Source organism: Poecilia formosa, unplaced genomic scaffold (genome assembly GCF_000485575.1).
Source record: "Poecilia formosa unplaced genomic scaffold, Poecilia_formosa-5.1.2 Scaffold26, whole genome shotgun sequence".
Taxonomy (NCBI): Eukaryota; Metazoa; Chordata; class Actinopteri; order Cyprinodontiformes; family Poeciliidae; genus Poecilia; species Poecilia formosa.
The window spans coordinates 753,436-775,812 of NW_006799965.1; the positions used below are offsets into that span (position 1 = coordinate 753,436).

Sequence of the window (22,377 nt, forward strand, 5' to 3'; positions counted from 1 at the left end):
AAGCAAATTAATCAGTTAGAGTAAATTTTATTGTTAAAGATCAGTTTTTTACTGGCTAATTATTATTTTTTTTAATTTAGCACCTAATCTGCTGAGTCCCATTTTCTCACTAAGAATATATGGAGACTCATTTGTTGAAACATTTTGTGCTACAGGTTAATATAACAAACACTGACACAAAACATCCAGCAGATTATGCTGGTTTATGCTCTAAAAACTTACAGAAGTTTATTTCTATTCATTCATAATGTCGGTCAAAAACATTTCTTAACTAACAAGACATTTTTGCTTATTCTGTTTTAAACTGCAAACCAAAATAAAACTTCTCTGTTCTGAAATGTCGTACATTAAGCAGGACTGTATAATACTGAGAAAAATGTAAAACGGCAAGCAAAATCTTTCTACCCCTGCTAATTTCATCATGTTTTAAAATGTTCTTTAATTTCTGAAAGTGTGTTTGTGTGCTTTTTGATTTTTTTTTTCTTCTCTCTTCTCATTTAGACATTCCTGCCCCTTAAGTGGATGGCACCGGAAAGCATTTTTCACAATTTGTACACCACCTTGAGTGACGTTTGGTCATATGGCATTCTTCTTTGGGAAATTTTCACTCTGGGTCAGTATGACTTTTGTATAACTCTGCACACTCAGAATGTGCGAAAGCGAAAAAAGATCTGTAACCACGTTTTTAGTTTTACCTGTCAGAGTTCTGGTCAGATCCAGAATTCTCCTGCTCCATTAAAACTGAGGCAAATCTCAAACCCTGCGTCCGACTGTATGTACACAACTATCTGTTTGAAAACTCGTATCGGGTCAAAATCTTATTAGTCTCAGTCAAGCGTTGAAATCAGCATTTCCTCGCTCAGGGTATTGTCAGTTTTGTTTAGTTTTACTTCTTTTTTTTTTTTCTTTTTTTTTTTTTAAACAATCTTCCCATGAAGTTTTTAGGCCACCGTGAATACAAAGGAGACAGTTTGCTTGGTAAAAAAACATGCTCACAATTCGGCTTCTGTAAGTGCAAAAGAAAGATCCTCTGTGCTTTCATGTCTCAATTTGGCTGCACTTTTGCGATCTGTTTTTGGCCAGGCATCTGTTCCAGAAATTCAATTTTGTTTTATAAAAATATGACTCGCATTTTAATTCTTTAAATCTGTCTTTTTTTTGGGTGGTTATCTTCAACTGTCCCTGCAGGAGGAACTCCTTACCCTGATTTGCCCATGAATGAAATCTTCTACAGTGCTTTGAAGAGAGGCTACAGGATGGCCAAGCCTGCTCACGCCTCTGACGACGTGTGAGTTACGTTAACGCTGTTCCTCCCAAAATTCCTCTTCTTCCTGACTTGAACCTTTTTTCATGTGGGCTATGTTGCAGGTATGAGATCATGAAGAAGTGCTGGGATGAGAAATTTGAGAAGAGGCCCGAGTTCTCCCTCCTGGTGCACAATGTGGGAAACATGCTGACGGACAGCTACAAAAAGGTACATAACTTGTACTGGATTTTACTTCTTAAACAGTAGAGCAGGAGTGGTCAAGTCCAATCCTGGAGGCCTACTGTCCTGCAACTTTTAGATGGATCCCTGCTGCTGCACACCTGCATTAAGCAAATGGCTTGTATTAGGCCTCTGCAGAGCTAAGAAATGCTGATGAGGGAGTTCTGCCATTTGATTCAGGTGTTTGATTATATGCCAGTTAATGGCATGCATAGCTTACAAGTGTGGCACTTGAAATATAATCTCCTGCCAAATACGGCTTTCAAACAGTCCCTTTCACATGATGATGATTGTGATTCGATATATTTTGCAGTTCTATTGCAGACCTTAACAGGACTTTACAACTGGTCATGAGGCGTGACACAGAGAGCAAATAGAACCTGCTGGTTTATTTTCTAAGCCAGTTGTTTTTTTATAAATTGCAGAAGAAGCAGGTAGAAAAGAAAACACAACGCAGTGCCAGGCAGAGAACTAAAACCTGTGCAAACACTTTACAGGCATAAGATGCATGTATGCATGTTTTTCTGTAAAGGAAGTCGGTGTTTATCTGCAAACTAATAAATCCTACGAAGGGAATTAACTTTACATACCAGAGAATTAAACCATGATTAACACCTGATAGGAAGAAAACAAGGTTAACTAAAGAGAAACTGTCATGGACTGTGGAGTCATTTTGAGTGATGGAATCAAATGGATCTCATAACGGAGAATGCATGAAGAACATGAGCCTCTTTCCAACGTTTAAGTCATTTCTTTTTAACTTCTTATCTTGTCAACAAATTGTTTCAAGGAAAAGATGGACTCTAAATGACAGCCAGAAAACTGCTAGGATTTCTGCAGTTTATTTATAAAAATAAAAAAAAAGGCATTTCCATAATGAGACCTTGTCCTGTGACGCTGTTCTGTTAACTCTTGGTGTGCTAATGTATTTTTTTTTTCACTAGTACCTCCAGACCGTAAAGCAGCACAGCAGCATTCATAAACGTATGAATGAAACTCATAAAATAAAACTGGATAGCTGGAAAGCTTTAGTGTTGTTAAAAATCTCAGTGTTGGTCGAATGTTGAAGCTCCCGGTTTGCATCTATATTCAGAAGATAAATACATGAGAAATCTGAGGAGTGTTTTTCTGGACACAAAATAACCCAAAGTACTCGAATGCTAAATGAAACATAAGAAAAATATTTAGGAGTCCCTAACAAATGCAACTTGTGACAAATTGGTAACACTGCAAGAATTACGTCATTTCAAAACGACACCTTACATCAGATTGGTTTCCAAAAGAGTCAAATATCGACTTCATGTTGTATATCTTTGTTTATGTGCACCAACCTCCTATTCATGCCACATTCGGCTGACTGACAACCTTTCCCCCCATTTTCAAACAGAGATACAACCAAGTGAATGAAAACTTCCTCAAGAGCGACCACCCTGCCGTGGCTCGCACCAAACCTCGCCTCTCCTCTCCATTTCCAATTGCCAACCCGGCCTTCGGCTCTCCCTCTCCAATCACTCAGTCCTTCCCGGGACGCCGCAGCCAGAGCCCGAGGCCTGGAGACGGCGGGCGAGAGGCGGACGCACAGGAAGTCATCCCTTCGTACAACGAGTACATCATTCCTCTCCCAGACCTAAAGCCCGACGAAGTTTTCACCGAAGTGCCGTCGGAAAGCCCTGCAAGGTAACGGACCCCTCCTGCAGGAATCGAGCAGATCCAAAGAGAAATGACTTGTGTGTTATGTTCTTTTTTTCCACCACACACCCACTCATCCAGATGTTGAGCTCAGACAGTCGTCGTATTATGTAGGTGGATTCAGAGATGTGTTTTTATAGCTTATACAAACACGGAGCCAAGCAGCGGCTTTGTATGGCAAATTTTTAGCCACATGAATTTACAGTAGTTTGTAATTTCCCGTTTTAAATAGCCGTTTGTCATGTTTCATTATGAATTTAAATAGGCACACTTAAACAGAGCTATTCAAACAAAGATGTAGGTCTGAATGTGTTTTCATTTTTTGATTATTTGAAATTTCTTTTTGCTTATGAAAAAGCTCTTGAGGTCTGCCTTTGGTTTCAGGCTGTTGGGCCCCTCACGAAAATAAATCAGAAAAATGTTTGGTCAAGAGTCCCATTTATTTGCCGAATCACTTTGATCCGGCAGAATAAAGTCAAAGTTTAGACATAAAACATCCACATATTATATAAAAGGCTCAGCTTATTATTATTATTATTATTATTATTATTAACAAATATTTGTACTTGCTCCATAAGTGAAAATGTGCAAACACGACAAATATTTGTAACTAGAAATTGTGTTTACAGCATATAATATACATAAAGCTTACTGTTTAAAAGAGGAAGTAAAAAGATCAACCAAAGACAAGTTTCTGTTCTTTCTGAGCCAAGTTAAAATAATTATTGCAGTACAAAACTGTATATTTCTGTAAAATTTAAATGAGTTGGGTTTTTTTTCTTTTTCTCCACTCTCAGCTCTCTGGCTGTGGAGGAGGAGGCTGACTCCACATCTCGGGACACGGCTGAAACTCTTCCAGAGGAAGACCGGGTGGAGAACACGAGCGAGAGGGACGCACTGCTGGGCTCCATGGGGACGCCTGAGGTAGAAGACAGCTTCCTGTAGCGCTGCGTGGGAAGGCGCAGGAAACCGAGCCCCTTTCTGTAGACTGAGAAGAAACCCGACTAAAACTGAAATGTAGCAAAAACTGAGACTGAGAAACAATCTGTAGTTTTACTGAGCTCTGGAAAACTGCTTCCTTGTTTGAGAGTTTCCGTTTTCTGTCTAAAGTTACAAATGGAATAATGAAAATGGTACAAAGTTTCGCACTCTTCTGGGAGCTTGCCAGGAGAAGAATAAGGTCACATTCCTACACAATCAGTTTAACCAAAGTAGTGTTGGTGTTCACTGTAGCTGCCAGTTCTGTCAGACACTTACAAAGCCTTAGGCGGCTCAGATTGTGCATTATTATTGTGGTAACACTAACTGTTTGTCTTTTTGACTCTCTTATCTGAGCATATGTGATTTCTTCTTTTTTTTTTTTTTTTTGAGAAGCGGGTTTTATATTATTAGCTTTCACAGAGAAAAGTAATGAGGACCAACCTAAAACACTATTGTCTCACAATAGTGATTAACACTAATTTGAAAACATGATATAGTCACTTTATTATTAATTTTCACTTTTATTTTTAACTTTTTCTTGCATTTGGTACTATTAAGCAACCTTATTCATGGTAGTATGTTTATAAAGTTTCATTTCAAGAATCAGAAATGCAGAAACGTTGGTGCACTGTTTGAAAATATGTTTGTTTTTTTCCTTTTAGTGGTATTCAATGTATTTTTGTGCCTGAGTTTTTATTAACATCCGATGTTTTGTTTTTCACCGTTATAGGCTTATGTCATAGTTTTGTATCAGGTTGCACTTTATTTAGAGAAAATGAGGATATTTGCATTAAAGTTATGTTGCTGAGTGAATGTTAGAAAGCTACAACATAGAGCCACTACAGCATAAATCTGGGACTATGAGATTGATTTGAATCAAATCTAATATCTGTGAAAGCACAGGAAATTCTCAAACAGCATATCACTGCCTTGGCACAAGATGGCCCACATGAGTGCCTTTTTATTGACAGACCCTTTTTTTTTTTCCACAGCTGTTGCATAAGGGTTGCTTTAATGTACAGTGCATAAATTCTTGTTAATGTCAAATTGATAAATCATTTCAGTACATTTTCCACCTTTAATGTGAGAAATACTCTGGATGGATTATTTAACCAAAAGACAAACAAATCCATTAATTGAAACAGAAAAAAAAAAAGATTTTAAAGAAATTGCAATAACCTGGTTGCACACATTTGTGCACACCTGGAAAATAAACTTCAGCACTCACTCAGCCTCTATTAAAGCTTTTAGCCACTTTCCGTGTCACAGAAGCAACAAATCGAGCATCACCATAAGAGCACCATGCTTATTGTGAAACATGGCGGTGGCAGCATTATGTGCTGGGGTTACAACTAATCTGATCTTAACTAACTTATTTTTAAGTTGGGTAAAAAAATATTGAACAGTACAATGCACCAATAATTCAAGATAAAATGGAATTAAGTTTTTTAGCATGTGTCAGAATCCCAAAAAGACTCGCTGTGCCAGAAGAAATCAAATATCTGGAATGATCTATCGAGAGTTCAGAGCTAAAATTAAGAGATTTTAATCTGAAAGAGGGGAAATATTAAATTCCCAGTATGTAATAATGGCAACACAAGACTGTGTCGGAATTAAATTAAAAGATGCTTGACCAAGTTGATGCTTAATGGTGTGTACATCTTATGCAACCAGGTTATCACTTCAATTTTATTTTGTTGGGGGTTTTTTTGGTGAAATTAAGGAGAACTTGTCACATTAAAGGTGAAAAAAAAATATTTATCATGATTACCTTTTTCATGTGTCGTAAAAGCATCACATTCAACAGGGATGGGTAGACTTTTTTTTTTTTTTTTTTATCCACCGTACCATGAAAGCCTAATGTGCACAAATAAACATAATGCTTTCTGTTGCTTTGGGTGACTTTTGCTACATAGTGCATTTTATCTCTGTACTTAGCATATCCATTTAAAGAACACATCTTTATTTCTTGACCGTTTAAAAGCACACAATCACTATGTCACAAGCTATGGTACCAAAGCTCTTGTTAACTTTTACAAATGTATTTTTATATGGGGTTTTTTTGTATGCTGTAAATGTGTCAATAAATCAATGATATCACAATATTTAAACATTTTGGAATCTTCTTTTACTTATTTTGTAGTATATTTAGATACTATTAATCTAGTATACTAGTAATGTACTAGTATACTAGCCTCACATAAAAATGAGTATTTTAAGTGGAACAAAATACTCAACAGAACAAATGTATTTTCACAGAAGAGTGAGGCTTTGCTGTCTTTCTAATAGACCTTTAGTTACATGAAGCTGCGTCCCCTCAGGAATGAAACCACTGTCGAAACTATGGATTTCATGTACAATATCACTTTATTTTGCATTGAAAGTACCCCAGGCTCCACTTTGTGCCGAGAACGCAGACACAACTCTTGCTTTGAGCATATAGGATTGGCTAATCCTTAAACGCCATCCAGTTATCCCATACTCCCAAAGAACCTCTCATAAAATGTCTTAGGGCTCAAGGTTGTGCTCTTTCTCCAGATCCTTAAAACACACGTAGACCAGAGAAGCAGACTCCTGTGACGCCCTCAGTAATGCTGTAAGGATAAATATTTGGTCAATTCAGACAACTTTTGACAATTATCATTGTAGTATCTGATCTAATTTGAAGCAGTTTTTAATTACTTGGACTTCTTATCCTATGGACATCCTATTTTTTTTCTCTTTTTAAAACCTATGAATATTTTTTGAAGTGCTGCTGAACGACGTTTGGGATCTTCTTTGCAGATCCATTTTCCAGTGACTGTGGACAAAAACGACATTGTTGCCTGTCATAACCACAGCTACAGAACCTATTGTTGGACACCAGCGATGATGGAAGGACTGAGGACTAAATAAACTTTTAGTTTTTGCGGACTCATGAAGCAATGCACAGGTATTTGATGGAGAGGAAGACCTCACTTTTCCCTTTTGCTGAGGCAACACAAGTCTAAAAGGAATTTGGAAAGGCAACTGAGAAGGACTTTTTGTTGGCCCTGAGCGAGACCTAGTGCACTTTTTTTATGACTCAGCCTGGAGTTGGTATGAAGTGGGAAAATTGCAGGTGATGGTCAAAATTCTCCCCAGGAAGGAAGCAGAAAGAGTACAGAAAGAGGGGTTGAAGGCTCTGGATGAAGAGGCGAGTCAGCCATGACTGCACTAACTATAGAATGTTTGGCATTCTTGGATGTCTATTTGACAACCAAGAATGGTTGGAATGGTTAGATTGGACTGACTGGATTAGTCAGTCCAATCTAATCCAGATTAGATTGGACTAAATCCAACTATAAGATTCCATTGTGCTGGACACATTTGATTAATTTAACTACAGTTTGGACTTGAATTTGATTCAAGTTGAATATAGCTTACTGCAGATTCAACTTGCATTGCGAAGGAAGTTGTTGTGAATTAGCATCACGTAAATTTCATTGAACAGGATTTTCTACAGGATCACCTTTTTTGTTTTATTTCTAAATGTTTTAAGAGTCTGCAATCTGACCCAATCATATCTGCCCATTTGCTGCCAGGCAAAACAGCCCTATGGCCACCGGTTAGCACTGACACAGATGAAAAGTCCCACCTCTCCTTTACTGGGACTCTCTCTGTCAAATTTGAAATGCCTCATTAATTTGTCAAGCATGATAAGTTGAACCGCCTTCTCCTTGACACATGCACAATTTCCCTCCACCCTCCAGCCCTCACTCACTGATGTTTGCTGTGTGGCTGTAAACAAGCAGAAAGGAGGAATAAGGGCACAGACAAAGGAAGAGGGAGGAAGGGACTCTCATGCCCGTGCTTGGATGCTGGAAACTTCCAAAAATCCAGGGAAGTTATTCCATCCCTCCTTCAAGCTGAAGAAGAGGTGAGAATATTTCACATAAGCTAACATTCAATAATGTCAAATGTAGCTTTTTTCAATTTGCTAAGTTATAAAATGCTTTCTTACCAACAAAGCTTCTCTGAGTGGCTAGAAAAGAGAAGTAAAAGAAGGGATGCAGCGTTAACCTAACTTCCTAGACAGTTTTCTGATTTCTTCATCTTTCTCTTTCCCATAAGTCAAATGTGGACTATTTAGCAGCCGGTGTTTTAACCAGCAGGTCTGGAGTTCATCCATGATGCAGTCCTACCTCACGCTGTTGCTGGTGCTTGTGGCCTCTGCATCTTCAGGTAAGACGGGACAAACGCTGCCAAGATAAATCTATTTGACAACATTTTTTGCTGTCCTATTTCTGTTCCTGTCTGCTGAAGCTTTGTTGTGTAATCCACAATTTAAATTGGCGGTACTCGTTTGATACTGTAGATTAGTGCATAAAGCTGTAAACCAGTTAGTCAAATCCAGATTGAACATGTTCATTTGCTCCACAACTTTATAAAATGCAAAATGACAGACTTTTCTTTGAGAACCGTTTTTTGTATTTTTCTTTGCATTCGCTCGTGGTTTGTAGAAATTGTACACAATACTGTGTCTAACGAGCAGAACAATTGACAAGAAAATCATGAGTTGTTTGTGGGGCCATTCTTGAGATTGTTTCTCTTTTTTCCCCCTGCTGCATTTCAACACAGCTTTGACTGTGATAAATGGTTATCACCCACTAGCTATTATTTTGCAGTTTAAAGTATTTAAATTTGAACATGTGAAATCCTCTAATTTTGGTCTGATTGGGAGCTGAACGGATTAACTCTGCTTGCTCTTGGATCACTTCGTGAGATCTAATTGGGGTTATTTTCAGCTTGGATGAAAAGTTCACTCACTTAGAGAAAAGGGATGGAGAGGCAGCTGTTTACAGACACGCAAATTAAGCGCAGAACTGCTGATTGCCATGAAACAACATTTGAATCCCAGTTACTGTGAGAAATATTGCGGTGAATAGAGAAATGCTGAACGTGGAATCTCAGTTCTCCTTCGAGATTCATAACGCAGCGTTCTAAAGGGAAACTTTTGCCACCATACTGAAAGTACGGACACTGAAAGAAAAACCCAGAATAGAAGTGACTTAGTCTTTCTAAAATGAGCCCTCTTTAGATTCATAATCATCAACAAACTCCTTAATATTGAAGTACAAGACATGATTGTTCTTAAAGACAGAAACAATTCATTGAGCATGGTCTCTTTTAACACCTACTGGCTCACAATTATCTAAATATAGCTGTTAGGCTTTTGTTTAATGTATCAATCCCTTAAATGTGCTTCTTGTGTCCTTTGCTTGTTGAATAGGTACTTATATATATTTATTGGTTCCCAGACTATGGAAAACAGAAGTGAGGATTTTGCAGAAAGGAGGTTGAAATTCTAAAATAACTCTGACTCATCAATCTGACAAGAGAACGAACAAACTAAAAAATAATAATAAAAAAAGGTACTAAAGCTTGATTGATCTAAAGAAAAATGTGTTATCTTGCTGAAACAGTGGAATGGAAGCCGATAATCAAAGTCAATTCCAAGGTGGTGACGGGCCCCGAGGTGGTGGTTAGGGCCGGGAGGCCTTTGGATCTGAGGTGTGAAGGCGACGGACCTGTGAACTGGCAACCCAGGCTGGCCAAACACAGGCGTTATGTATCCAGGGGCAACGGGAACGTCCGCGTCTTAAAGGTGGAACGCTCCTCGGCAGAATTCACTGGAACGTACAAGTGCTTCTACACTGCTAAACCCAGTTTCAATAATCTGACCTCCTCACTGCATGTGTATGTGAAAGGTGAGTGAGATCAGCTGAGAATCGTTGTGTGACTGTGTCACAGTAGTTATTAAGGCTGATCACGTCCATTTTCATCCCCATTTCAGACCCACAGCGAGTGTTTTGGACAAGCAGCACATCTCTGCGTGTGGTGAGGAAGGAGGGTGATGACTTCCTACTGCCCTGCCTGCTAACAGACCCCTCAGCCACCGATCTGGGCCTCCGCATGGACAACGGCACCACTGTGCCACCTGGAATGAACTTCACCGTGGACCGGCACCGTGGCATCCTCATCCACAGCCTCCACCCGAGCTTCAACGCTGACTACGTCTGCACCGCCAAGGTCAATGGAGTGGAAAGAACCTCCAAGGCGTTTTCCATCAACGTCATTCAGAGTGAGATCACTTGGCCGTGCAAAACCGATTGACTAAAACCTTCTGAATGTCAAGCACTCACAAATGTATTATTATTATTATTATTTTCTTTCGCTGTAGAGCTTCGCTTCCCTCCGTATGTCTTCTTGGAGACAGATGAATATATACGGATAGTTGGGGAAGAAATTAAGATTCGCTGCACAACACACAATCCAAACTTTAACTACAACGTCACATGGAAATACACCACCAAATCGGTCAGTGGGAGGCGTCCTTGAAGTCTCGTCTGAAGCATTCGTCTGGATCTCGGCTCAGATTTGTGCTTCTCGTTTTAGAAGCCAAGAATAGAAGAGACCGTTCGCTCAAATGGAGAAAATCGTCTAGACATCCAGAGCATCCTGACAATCTCTGCCGTGGACCTTGCAGACACTGGAAACATCTCCTGCATCGGAACTAACGAAGCCGGAGTGAACAGCACAACTACGTACCTGCTGGTTGTGGGTAAGAAACAAAACAGCTTCATCTCCTGTGTTTCACCTTTATCATGCACAAAAGTTGCTGATTTTCTGAACTTTCTTTTTTCTTTTCAGATAAGCCCTACATCAGGCTGCTGCCCCAGCTCTCACCAACACTGACCCTCAATGGTCTCTCTGTTGTGGTGAAAGAGGGAGAAGACCTGGAGCTCAGCTTACTCATTGAAGCCTACCCTCATATAACCGAGCAAGGATGGCTGACTCCGACACCGCCCAACACATCCACACAGGAGCACAAGTTCATCCGATACAACAACAGGTGCAAAGCCTGGAGATATAAAAAATAAATAAATAAAAAAAGCTTTGTCCAACTGCTAGACAGAACAAGCAGAAGAGGAAATTGTTCTGAAATGCTGTCGGTGCATTTTGTGTAAATTTGACCAGGAACATGAAGGTCATCATATCTCCACTCAGGTCAAAAAACACTGCTAAAGGGAAGAACAAAGTTCTGTTTTTTAAAATGTGGACTTACGAAGGAGTGATACATAGGAACTGTCTGAATACAAACCGCAGAATTAGTCACTTCTTCTTACTCCAAAAATGTTTCTGTTTTTCAGTTAAAATATCCTTTTTGTTGTTGTTTTGTTTTCGTTCTGTGTTAGATACGTCGCAACTCTGCAGTTGAAGAGGATGAACATACAGGAGCAAGGACAATACACTTTCTACGCAAAGAGTGACTTGACCAACGCATCCATCTCATTTCAAGTCCAAATGTATCGTAAGTGACACAAATTAAAGTAAACTCAGTTTTTTTTTTTATTATTGTAAAAATATGTCCTTGAGTGCCTGATAGATCTTAAAGTTACCGAACCCTGCAAGTGACGCTGGATGATTTTGATTTAAAAAATGAAGCCTAGACGTAAATTCAACCTGTGAGACTATTCTCCTTAACCGGCGTCATCTATCACCACGCCTTCGCTGCAGCCAACCAGGACGCTCCGCTGCTCCGCTTCAGTCTAATCATCCAGCAAAAGCTCCTTTAAAAGGCGAAGCAGCCACAGGTCCACCCGCTTCAGCTGTGCTTCAAGATGTCTTTAGTCGTGCTTCAACCCACCTCCTCCCCATCTCCACCATCAGCCTCCTGGAAACCTCGGGTCCTATCAAGACTCCCCTCCAAGCTCCACCACCAGTGACCAGGCCCGGGGAAGACTTACCTGAACTTTACTCGAGCCGATCACTTAAGCTCTCACAGCGAGTCTCAGCTTGCACGTGTTATGCCGGTGTCCGAGCGTCAAATTCTCGGTCTAATAAAATAGTTTAACTGCTGTTTCTCTCGCCCTCTGAGTCTCTACAGATTGAAATACGTTCAGGAGAGTCTGCAAAGGTTTTAAAGACCTCAAAGGATTCGTGAGGTCCAATAAAAATGTCTAAAATAGCATAACAGCAGCCAAGGGCAGCAATACCACTGGTAGGTGTAGACAGTGGAGCTCGCAAAGACTTTATGCAAATGACAAGAAATATAAATAAATGTCGATAGATGTGTTGTATTTCTTGTCAGAATGATGTGGAGATCTCAGATAAGCCGAAATCCTACAAGAATTTGTGGAATATCACAAAATGTCTGGAGGATCTTAAGAAAAATAGTCAAGGATTTGATTTTGTACAAATATTTTGTGAGATCTCACACTCAGGATCTTCCATCCTCCAACTGTCTATTCACAATTTTCCTTGCAGGCTAGTCCATTACAGGAAAACATATAGACCGGATGGACAAAAAAAAAAGAAAAAAGAAATGCATGTGCACACTCAGTCCTGAGGGCAGTTTCAGAGAGACCAATTAACCTCACAGTCATGTTTTTTGATCATGGGATAAGACTTGTGTCCTCTGAGAGAATCCACCCATGCATGGAGAGAACAATCAAAGGCAAAGCCAGGACTTGAACCCATGACACTTTGCTGCAAGGCAAAAGTGCCAACCAATGCACCAAAGTGAAATGCCATGACCATAACTTTTTTATTGTATCCATTGTCACCCAAGGGATCGCTTTAAAGCCAATGTGTAAAACTGCAGTGTTTTTTTTTTTCTTTTATATATATATGCCAGAGAGACCTAATGCAGTCGTCAGATGGGAAAATGTAACTACTCTGACTTGTACCTCGTTTGGCTATCCGGCTCCGAGGATCATCTGGTATCAGTGTCTGGGGATACGACCCACGTGAGTGCAACCTGACTGCGACGACTAATAAGTTGTCACTAAGTTTATCCTAACATTACACATTAAAATTCTTAATGTTTCACTGTGGCTTAGGTGTAATGAAAATACGTCAGGGTTGCAGCTGGCCATCCCTCTCCAGGCTCCCACTGTGGAAGTCCAGAGGGAAGAGTACGGGGCTGTGGAGGTGGAGAGCGTCCTCACGGTTGGACCGTCCAGCCAGAGGATGACGGTGGAGTGCGTAGCCTTCAACCTCATTGGTGTGAGCAGAGACACACTCGCCATGGAGGTGTCTGGTGAGGATGTGACTTTTCTTCTAGATCTCACAGATTGCAATCGCGGTTTCTCATTTTGATTGTTTGTTCTCTAATCGGACAGACAAGCTCTTCACTACAACCCTGAGTGGAGCTGCAGGAATTCTAGCAATCCTCCTGGTGCTGCTGGCCATTCTGCTTTACAAATACAAGCAGGTATACTGAAAGCGCCACATGGCGACTGGTTTTCATCCTGAATTATGGACTGTGGGAAAGTTTACAGATTTAGTTGAACCAAAGAGGTGTTTTCTGACTTTAATTTGCAGAAACCCCGCTACGAAATCCGTTGGAAGATCATAGAAGCGAGGGATGGCAACAATTACACTTTCATCGACCCCACACAGCTGCCATACAACGAGAAGTGGGAGTTCCCAAGAGACAAGCTAAAACTAGGTTACCTAAGTGCCCATTTTTATTTGAACGCGTAATTATAAATGTTTATTTTTGATTAGATTCAACTCAATTCACTTGAAATAAGCGTACTGATAAAGCAACAAGTTGGAACAAGTGTCATCATGAGGCACTACAAAAAAGCAGCTCAGCTGATTACACTGAGTCATTCACTTGAGTAAACGTGGTGACAGTAGGGAGGAATGACTCCCTTTTAACAAGACCTTTCAGACTTGGAATAAATAATCATCTGAAACACCCAGCCTAGCCATAGCAATAGGATATCTAAAAATAAAGATAGTCATTGGAGTAGAAAATAAAAATTAATGCTGTAAAACCATGAATACCAGAGCAAAGTGGATTAGAAATGATCCGTCTTGTGTTCTTTGTCGCTTAACAGGAAAGATTTTGGGTGCGGGTGCATTTGGAAAAGTTGTGGAAGCAACAGCTTACGGTTTGGGGAAGGAGGACAATGTCATGCGCGTGGCTGTGAAAATGTTAAAAGGTTAGATCTGCTAATATCTCAGAGACACAGTATTTTACTCCAAGTAAACCTCTGTAAAGATTAAATACCACTATTTTTTTTTTTTTTTTATGGTCCATACTGTTTATCTGCAGCCAGTGCCCATTCAGATGAGAGGGAGGCTCTAATGTCTGAACTGAAGATCCTAAGTCACCTGGGGCATCACAAACACATAGTCAATCTGCTTGGGGCCTGCACTTATGGAGGTCAGATGGCATAAAAAAAATGCTTATGAAACTTTGTTGACTCCATGGAAAATCAAGTGTTACAAAGTAAATTGCATGAAAACACTTTTAAACTGTGTTTCCTCTCCAGGACCAGTGCTTGTGATCACTGAGTACTGCAGCCTCGGTGACCTGCTGAACTTCCTTCGCCAGAAAGCAGAGACTTTTGTGAACTTCGTCATGAACATTCCCGAGATCGGCGAGAACTCGAACGATTACAAAAACATTTGCATTCAGAAGCAGTTCATCAGAAGGTTCGTCACCAAACATGGGACCTAATAGCGTAGGACGAATTCAAAGAAAAACCCACTTATCGTGACGATTGATTCACAGTGACAGCGGGATCTCCAGCTTCGCCTCAAGCAGCTACTTGGAGATGAGACCCACTCAGCTGCCAAATACAGAACAATCTCGAGGTACAAGCGGCTCCAGAGATTGTATCCAAACAATAGCATAGCGAGAACAACTCACTCAACACCACCTTTCTCTGATTCTCGTTCAGAGTCGGACTGCGAGGAGACTGGCGACTGGCCACTGGACATTGACGACCTGCTGAGATTCTCCCTTCAAGTCGCGCAGGGCCTTGACTTTCTTGCTGCTAAAAATGTAAGAACATAGAAAATTTCTGAGACACTTCTGTAAAATATAAATAGGAGCAGCTCCGTTTCCATTCCTGGACAGGGTTACAGACACTGATGACAGTTCCACTGTAATCAGTGGAACTGTAAGAGGAAGCCTGTGAAATCATTTGCTGGGTGCTAAGAGTGGGAATTTCCCTCTTTGCATTTCTTACATCCATTTACTGGTAATAGTTTGAAGCCTTTCATCATGCAGTTGCTGCTATATTAAGGAAACACTAAACCGATTGCTTTTTATGTTGCAAGACGTTATAACAAGACACAAACTGTGTGGCTTTGTTTTTCTTCAGTGTATCCACAGAGACGTTGCTGCAAGGAACGTCCTCCTGACCAGCCGCAGAGAGGCAAAGATTTGTGACTTTGGTTTGGCCCGAGACATCATGAATGACTCCAACTATGTTGTGAAGGGAAATGTAAGTGCTTGAGTGGATGAATGCTGACTCTGACTAACCATAACCCTACCTAACCTTGTCCCAGGCAGCGAGAGTCTCACATTATAATGTTAATCAAAAATGCCAAAGTCCGATGGTGTCACACCTTTCATCAAAATGCTCAACAAAAATGTGTTGCATCAGTCATGTTGCCTAACACATTTATCCGGTTTTATTTTCATTTCAACACATTGAATCAAGAATGATTTGTGAGTATTTCCTGTCGGCATACTAGACTTCATAGAGTTGATTTTGCAGTCCACTGCTTAGCAGACATGCCAGTCTTGGCTAAATGTTAGTTTTCATAAGAATACTGTTTAATTTTTATTTTATTTTTTTTTAAATACCTGATTTATTTCAGGACAGACAAAAACAGTAGAAAGTACTTTCATTCCAGGCAGCTTACCAGCAGAGTGAAGCAACTTGTAAAGAGTTCCTGAAAGACTTATAGTAAAAAAAAAATTATCATATAAAATAACTGAGTAAATTTTATAAACTTTGAGTAAAAAAAAAACAAAAATTATGAGTAAATGAGGCCAACCTTTCCTGGAAACATTAGTTGAGATGTACTAAACATTTATAAAAATGTAATTTATAATAACTTGCAGGATAAAGAAATTGTTGAAATAAGCTAATCTTAATTTTATCAAAAATCTTAGAGATGTTTATTTAATATCTGGCTTTCAAAAAAGTTCTGTAGTGATCATTAATTATGACTAAAGTCGGATTAGCTCTTTTGAATAAGATCAAGTAACTTACTATTTTTAGATTGGGTCAAAAAAAAAAAACTTCACTATAATCTTGAGTTCCTAAGTAAATTGCGCAAACTGAAATGTTAACAGATGTTTTAGCATTTAACGTGTATTTAATTATATCAGTAGACATTTATTATAAGCATAAGTGACTCAAAACCTTTTCTGTCTTACTAACATTAAATCAGACTAAACATCTCCCGTGTATTGATGCTGTGGTGGTGCAGGAACCTTAGTTCTCGATCAGACATGAGATTTGCCGTATGTCTTCTCCTCTCTCTCATTGCCCACTTCCTGTATGACCGCTTTAAAATAAAGGCCACTGGAACCAATATAGCCTCATAAAAGATCCCGTTAATGGTCATTCAGGATTACCAAACTATTTCTAAACAAGAAAAAAAAATCAGATTTTTTTTTTTTTTTTACTTTTATTCTCAGAAGTTACCGTACATTTCCTTAGTGTTCAATAACTTTTAAAGTGTATGACTTGAGTCAGATGTTTTGCATGTTAGTTGACACGTTTCTTACGATAGCTTTCTAGAAATGTGGCCCATTCCTTCTGACAGAACTGATGGAACAGAGTCAGATCTTTGACTTTGTTCATGTTTGTCATCATACACAAACATGTCTATGATGCCTGTTTTTAAGTTTCATCACATTATATGCATCTAAATATTGAAGTGTTTAATGACTGTCTTCTAGCGGTCTGTGTGGCTTTTGGAGTAATGCCTTTTTTGTCAATGAGTGGCTTTTCTTCCCATGTGGATATTGACATTGCCTTCAGCCAGCATCTTCAAAGTGGCTTTTGATTTGTGATTGATATTTACATTTCACTCCAAAACATGTTCATCTCTAGGACTCAGAATTTGTCTCCTTCCAGAATAGTTATAAGGGCCTGACATCCTCATGCTGTTTTAAAGTTTGAAAATTAATCTGAAACTTACAAAGTCACTACATTATTACACCAATCTTTGTGAACGGCAGTATTGCAAGAAAGTGACGTAATATCTCATTATTCTGGCATTTAGCAAATGAAAACAGCTGTTTTCCTAAATTATCTGAACTAAGACAAGTTCCATCATGTCAGACAAAAAAATAAAAAAACTGTTTGTGTCTTTTCATATCTGTTTTCACTTGTAAGAGTCATTAATTTATTCATTCAGAGTTGTTTGATTTAACATACATGGTTGTGTGTGTGAAGGCCCGTCTGCCTGTGAAGTGGATGGCCCCAGAGAGCATCTTTGACTGTGTCTACACTGTGCAGAGTGACGTCTGGTCCTACGGCATCCTCTTATGGGAGATTTTCTCTTTAGGTAGTAATAATCTCAGAGCTCACCTCGTATTCACCTATCCAGTCATGATCCACCTGCAAAACCTCGTCAAGCTTTTTGGCTTTTCTTTCAGGCCAGAGTCCATATCCCAACATGGCTGTGGACACCAGGTTCTACAAGATGGTGAAGCGCGGCTATCAGATGTCCCAGCCTGACTTTGCTCCACTAGATATGTAAGCTCTTGCACCCTCTCTGCAGGATTCTGCTCATAGCAACCGGCTCGGCCCCTCTTTTACAATTTCTAAGGATAAAGCTCTGCCGAGCACTACCTCATTATCAGATGGGTTTGAGTGGGACATCAGGTGACTATCAGCAGGGTTTTTACAATTAACTCAGACATGATATTTGCCTCCCACCACCCAGCTCATCGGCGCATGAGCTGTGATGATAGTATTTTGTTGCTGGCTTGGACGTAGCTGATGAAATAACATGCAAGTGACTTAAGATGACAACATTAATGCTGATGATTAATTCTAAGTCGAGTACAGCATCACACAGACGAAGCAGACAGCTGCGCAAATGCTTATCGCAACAAAAACAAAGAGGCTTTTTTTCTTTCCGTTCTGATGTCTTCGGGCCTATCTCATATCTGAAATTACTGATACAGGAGATAGCTGGATGAAGCGCTTCCATTATGTCGGATTTTACTTCACTCGTTCTCAAATTCAGCGAGCTTAAACTGCAAAGTGACGGAGTGGAAAAACTCAAGGCTTTCTGCTCTGTGTCCCGTGGTTGGAGGGGCCGCAGCATCTGTGTACACCAATTTAACACCGTCGTCACACGAGTCGGAATCGCTGAGCTGTGGAAATGGAAGGGACTGAATCAGAGTCAGGGCCTGATCATCTGTTGTCCTGTTGTGAGTCAGGCCTCGGTTCTGCCTGTTAGCCACATGATCGCAGCGCCAGGAAGCTGTGTAACTTGCTATTTCACGGCCTCAAAATGGGACTCAGGGGCCGATGATTCTTATGAACAAGCCTCTCTTATTGAACTGCGTCACTGCCTTGACTGGCCATGCCGAGCGTGTTGCCGGAGTTGTGTTTTATGGTTTAGCTTGTGCCACACTGAGACCCCGCTTTCTGCTCTGTTCCAGGTACGTCATCATGAAAATGTGCTGGAACCTGGAACCCACAAAGCGTCCGACCTTTAGCAAAATCGGACAAATGATAGAAAAGCTACTGGGGGGCCACCTGGAGGACGAGCAGGTGAGTTAGTGTGATTCCAGGCTGGACTGATCAAATCTGTGAAAGGAACACAACCATGTGACGCTCCAGACCAAACGTGTTTACTTTAACTTCGTTTTCACAGAGACAAAAAAGTTTGCTCTCTAGCCTAATTGGTTACGTTAGCGGTTCACAAACCTTTTTTCATCAAGTATCACTCCAATAAATGCAAATGGTCCAAGTACCAATAAGCTGTCATTTTAAACTGGTAATGTAACAGGAGCTATACTGGGAACGTTCTTATTCATTTGTGCTACGTGTTTGAAGTAAATTTTGGAATTTTAAAGACGGAAGAAAAAAAAGAACAAGGAGACCATCTAAAGCAGACCCAGAATTTCTAAAAGAAAAGACAGTTTGTTTCGTACCAACCCAAACTGCTACTTGGTGTGTTTGAAATTCAGTGATACCTGGAGAAACAAGCAATTTATTTACATTACAATCATTTGAGTCTCTCTAAATCTTTACATATGCATGATGTCCCCTTTACAAATTTCCTCTGTTTGTCCTTTTTTTAAAAAAAATAAAATAAAATAAATCAACTAGGCTAAAGAGCAAATCTTTTGTCTCTGCGAAAATGAAATTAAAGTAAACACATTTGGTCTGGAGCGTCACATGGTTTTGTTTCCCTTCGCAGATTTTTTAACACTTGAACAATTCAAATCAACAACTAAAGTTTCTAGATGAAGTTTCAAACAAAATTTCAAAGATAAACAGAAAATACGCTAACACTTTATTTGAAGGGCTGTGCATAAGACTGACATGGCACTGTCATAAACATGACATAACATCTGTCATGAACATGAAGAAATCTTTATGAATGTTTATGAAAGCTGTCATGAAGTGTCATTCAGTAAATAACGACACTTTTAATGCAAAGTTGCTCTAAAAGTTGCATTGAAAGTCCATTAAAAATGCCAACTTTGCATTAAATTATCATAACTTACAAAATCATGCAAAGTTATATTTATGGGCTATTTTACTGATTCCAGATCTGGATAATGGGCTCCACTCAATAAAACTTAGTTATTAATCCATTAAATGAAATTAAATATTTATATCCTGCATCAATCCTGCTCAAAACCTCTCCAGGATCTCTTACTCAAACAATTAAACAATGAAGCATGCGGTAAAAATAGTTCCATAGCGACGTAAATCCCTGATAGCCTCTATGGCCACCATACGCACTTAGTTATTAGATTTAAAAATGGATTATGTTTCTACATAGGTACAGCTGGTTTGGACAGTTTTCTTCCTCGAATAAGTACTATAATTTGGAAAATGTTTTTTTTTTCTGATTCTCTTTGATGTTTGACATTAGTTTGATTGTCTGAAACCTTTAAATACCAAAGAAGTAAAATCGGAAGAAATCCGGCAGGTGCTCTTAAATTCTGCTCCACTGAAAGTATCTGATAGCATCTGCTGGAAGCACAGATCAATGTGCCTAAAGCGGTCATCTTTTAGGTTAGTTGGGGTTTGTCCAGTTTGTCTCAGTACCACCAAAAGCAGACTAACATCCACTGGTGGTACTTTCGCATCATAGTTTGAAGAGGACTTAAATTAGACTTGGAGGACATCACAATCTAAGAAAGGTCTCTGTCACAGACGAAACATGGAATCAGCAGAAGTATTTTGCACCTATCAAACCATTAAATGCTTCCTTCCTCAGGTAATCTACCAGAATATGCAGCAGGAGGTCACAGAGGCTGATGCCTATGACAAGCCTAAGTGTCACGATGGCCCCTGTGACCAGTCTTGTGACCACGACGAGGAGGAGCAGCCTCTGATGAAGACAAACAACTATCAGTTTTGTTGAAAGAGTCCCAAACAACAATACATTTGTAAAAAATAAAAAAATAAAAAAAATCACAGAACATTAAAAAAAATAATATGATTCAAAAAAAAATATAAACTGCTGCAGCTCAAGGCTGAGTCCTTTTATTCTTTTTTTTTTTTTTTTTTTTTTTTTTTTTTTGCGGCAGTGCAGACTGTTACCCTCTCGGTTATTTTTTTGCTCCGTTGTGCCTGTTCGCCAGACAGACGACCTGCTGCAGCGAATGCATGTGACTCGCTTCTGTGCAGACCATGACTAGAAACTGCCAATTCCAACCTCGACTGCAAGACACGAAGGGAGGAATCATGTCAACAAGCATGCAAGCTCTACAGAGCTGTTATTATATTGAAAACATCGCCACTGGTGGACTGTTCATCAGTCTTTCGTCTTGCATAACATGTTTATTTTATCGGTTATCTGCTGTACATCGTCTTTATTACATTGCTTACTGTAACAAGGTGACAGTCTTGTTTTTTTTTTGTGGAGGTTGAAATCAGCAGGATCACTTCCTTTTTAAATGGTTTTTATTGCCAGCACGTGCAATATGAGCTTGCGTGTACTGCATGCGCAATAACAACTGCGAACACTGGACTAAAACGGCTCGATTTATGATTTTCTCAAAGTTAGTCAGTTTTTTTTTTTGTTTTTTTTTTCTTCTCACTCTTTTAGGTGAAGGTCGGAAAAACATGTTCCTTCCTAATCTGTACATGGTAAAGCAACTGAAGCGAGAAGGCAAAAGAATGACCGTGTTGTTTTCTCGGTGCCTCGGTCATGGCTCGTTTTCTTTGCAGTGCTCGTCAGTGGTTAGTAACGTGATTGTTCTGCTTCACTTTAATTAATTTAGCGGTGTAGTTTAGAAGCAGAAAGAATCTCTGGATGTATTCTGGGCCTTTCGTGTCTGACAATGTGAACTTCTTATGTTTTTTTTGTTTTTTTTTAATGTACATTTTGTACGTGACAACTGGATCTTTTCATTCCCCGGCATTAGATGAATGTTTCACTAATGTCTGTATGTAGCAGTCAGCCTACACTGCCAACTGTAAGATGATTTTTAGAATGATTTATAAGCTATACGAGCGATACAGATGGAAAATTTGTGCGATGTCAGGCATTTTGTACGTGTTCGCGTCTGAACGAGGTGTCTCATAGTGTATGAGACAAACTCAAGTTATCTTTGTTTTCACTGGAATGTTGTAGATTGTAGCACATCGGTATTTCAGTGTGTTTTTTTTGTTTGTTTGTTTAAATCAGTGCAGATGCAGTTGTTGAATAAAATCTTACCAATAAAAGTCCAGCTCCCACTTCGGTAAACCTCGGAAGAACTTTGCAGTTTTGTGTTTTTTTTTTATTTCCTGTGCAGACAGAAACTGTGTGGCCTTTGTCTTCCTCTCTCCCCACTTCCTCTTTTCAGTTGGACTTGATCCAATCTGAATTTCCTCTGGAACTTTTCCCACAATAACCCCGAATATTGCCAAACTCTGAAATTGTGTTGATAGACGTATCTAAAAATCTAAATGATGTTCTAGGTTTAGCCCCACCACGCAACATTTTCAGACTTTAAAGTAGTTCAACCATTTGCTTATTTTGCTTTACCAGAGACTAAAACTAACAAGTCACTCATCATTTGCAGATTCATTTATTCTGACTTATGTCCAAAACAAATATCTAAATAATTTAATTTTTCTTTTGCTTTTGAGAGAAAAAAAAATGACCTTGACTGCACATAGTTGCACATAGTTTCAAAATTGCACAAGTTAATCAATTCTGGTGAATACATATTTAAAGTTGTCAACCAGTTG

The 22,377-nt window shown here is 39.5% G+C and overlaps 2 protein-coding genes and 1 long non-coding RNA gene across 6 annotated transcripts in view; 2 read left to right on the forward strand and 1 right to left on the reverse strand.

Annotated features, from left to right (window-relative positions):
* The window catches only part of LOC103135514 (platelet-derived growth factor receptor beta-like), a 33,457-nt gene extending 27,196 nt beyond the window's left edge, over positions 1-6,261 (forward strand). For both annotated transcript variants that reach the window (XM_007548284.2, XM_007548286.2), the window contains exons 19-23: positions 502-613; positions 1,189-1,288; positions 1,369-1,474; positions 2,874-3,163; positions 3,973-6,261. In XM_007548284.2, the coding sequence (XP_007548346.1) occupies positions 502-613; positions 1,189-1,288; positions 1,369-1,474; positions 2,874-3,163; positions 3,973-4,120 (756 nt within the window). In that variant the 3' untranslated portion in view covers positions 4,121-6,261. The remainder of the gene's footprint in view (positions 1-501; positions 614-1,188; positions 1,289-1,368; positions 1,475-2,873; positions 3,164-3,972) is intronic.
* LOC107835828 (uncharacterized) lies at positions 75-19,502 on the reverse strand. Its single transcript, XR_001661658.1, has 2 exons — positions 19,469-19,502; positions 75-234 (listed from the first exon to the last, which is right to left on the reverse strand). It is a non-coding gene; the product is annotated as an uncharacterized LOC107835828 (long non-coding RNA).
* csf1ra (colony stimulating factor 1 receptor, a) lies at positions 7,477-21,900 on the forward strand. 3 transcript variants are annotated; one of them, XM_007548290.2, is made up of 22 exons: positions 7,477-8,054; positions 8,249-8,359; positions 9,601-9,885; positions 9,972-10,259; positions 10,359-10,495; positions 10,574-10,739; positions 10,829-11,030; positions 11,374-11,489; positions 12,816-12,927; positions 13,021-13,220; positions 13,303-13,394; positions 13,505-13,631; positions 14,029-14,133; positions 14,247-14,357; positions 14,467-14,629; positions 14,709-14,791; positions 14,878-14,981; positions 15,304-15,426; positions 17,398-17,509; positions 17,601-17,700; positions 18,618-18,729; positions 20,414-21,900. In XM_007548290.2, the coding sequence occupies exons 2-22, from the start codon at positions 8,305-8,307 to the stop codon at positions 20,558-20,560; spliced, it is 2,940 nt and encodes a 979-aa protein (XP_007548352.1). In that variant the 5' UTR covers positions 7,477-8,054; positions 8,249-8,304; the 3' UTR covers positions 20,561-21,900. The 3 variants fall into 3 exon arrangements, with proteins under 3 accessions (XP_007548352.1, XP_007548351.1, XP_007548350.1); XM_007548289.2 differs by having other exon boundaries at positions 7,478-8,054; positions 8,287-8,359; XM_007548288.2 differs by having other exon boundaries at positions 7,478-8,054; positions 8,290-8,359.
* Positions 21,901-22,377: the final 477 nt, after the last annotated feature.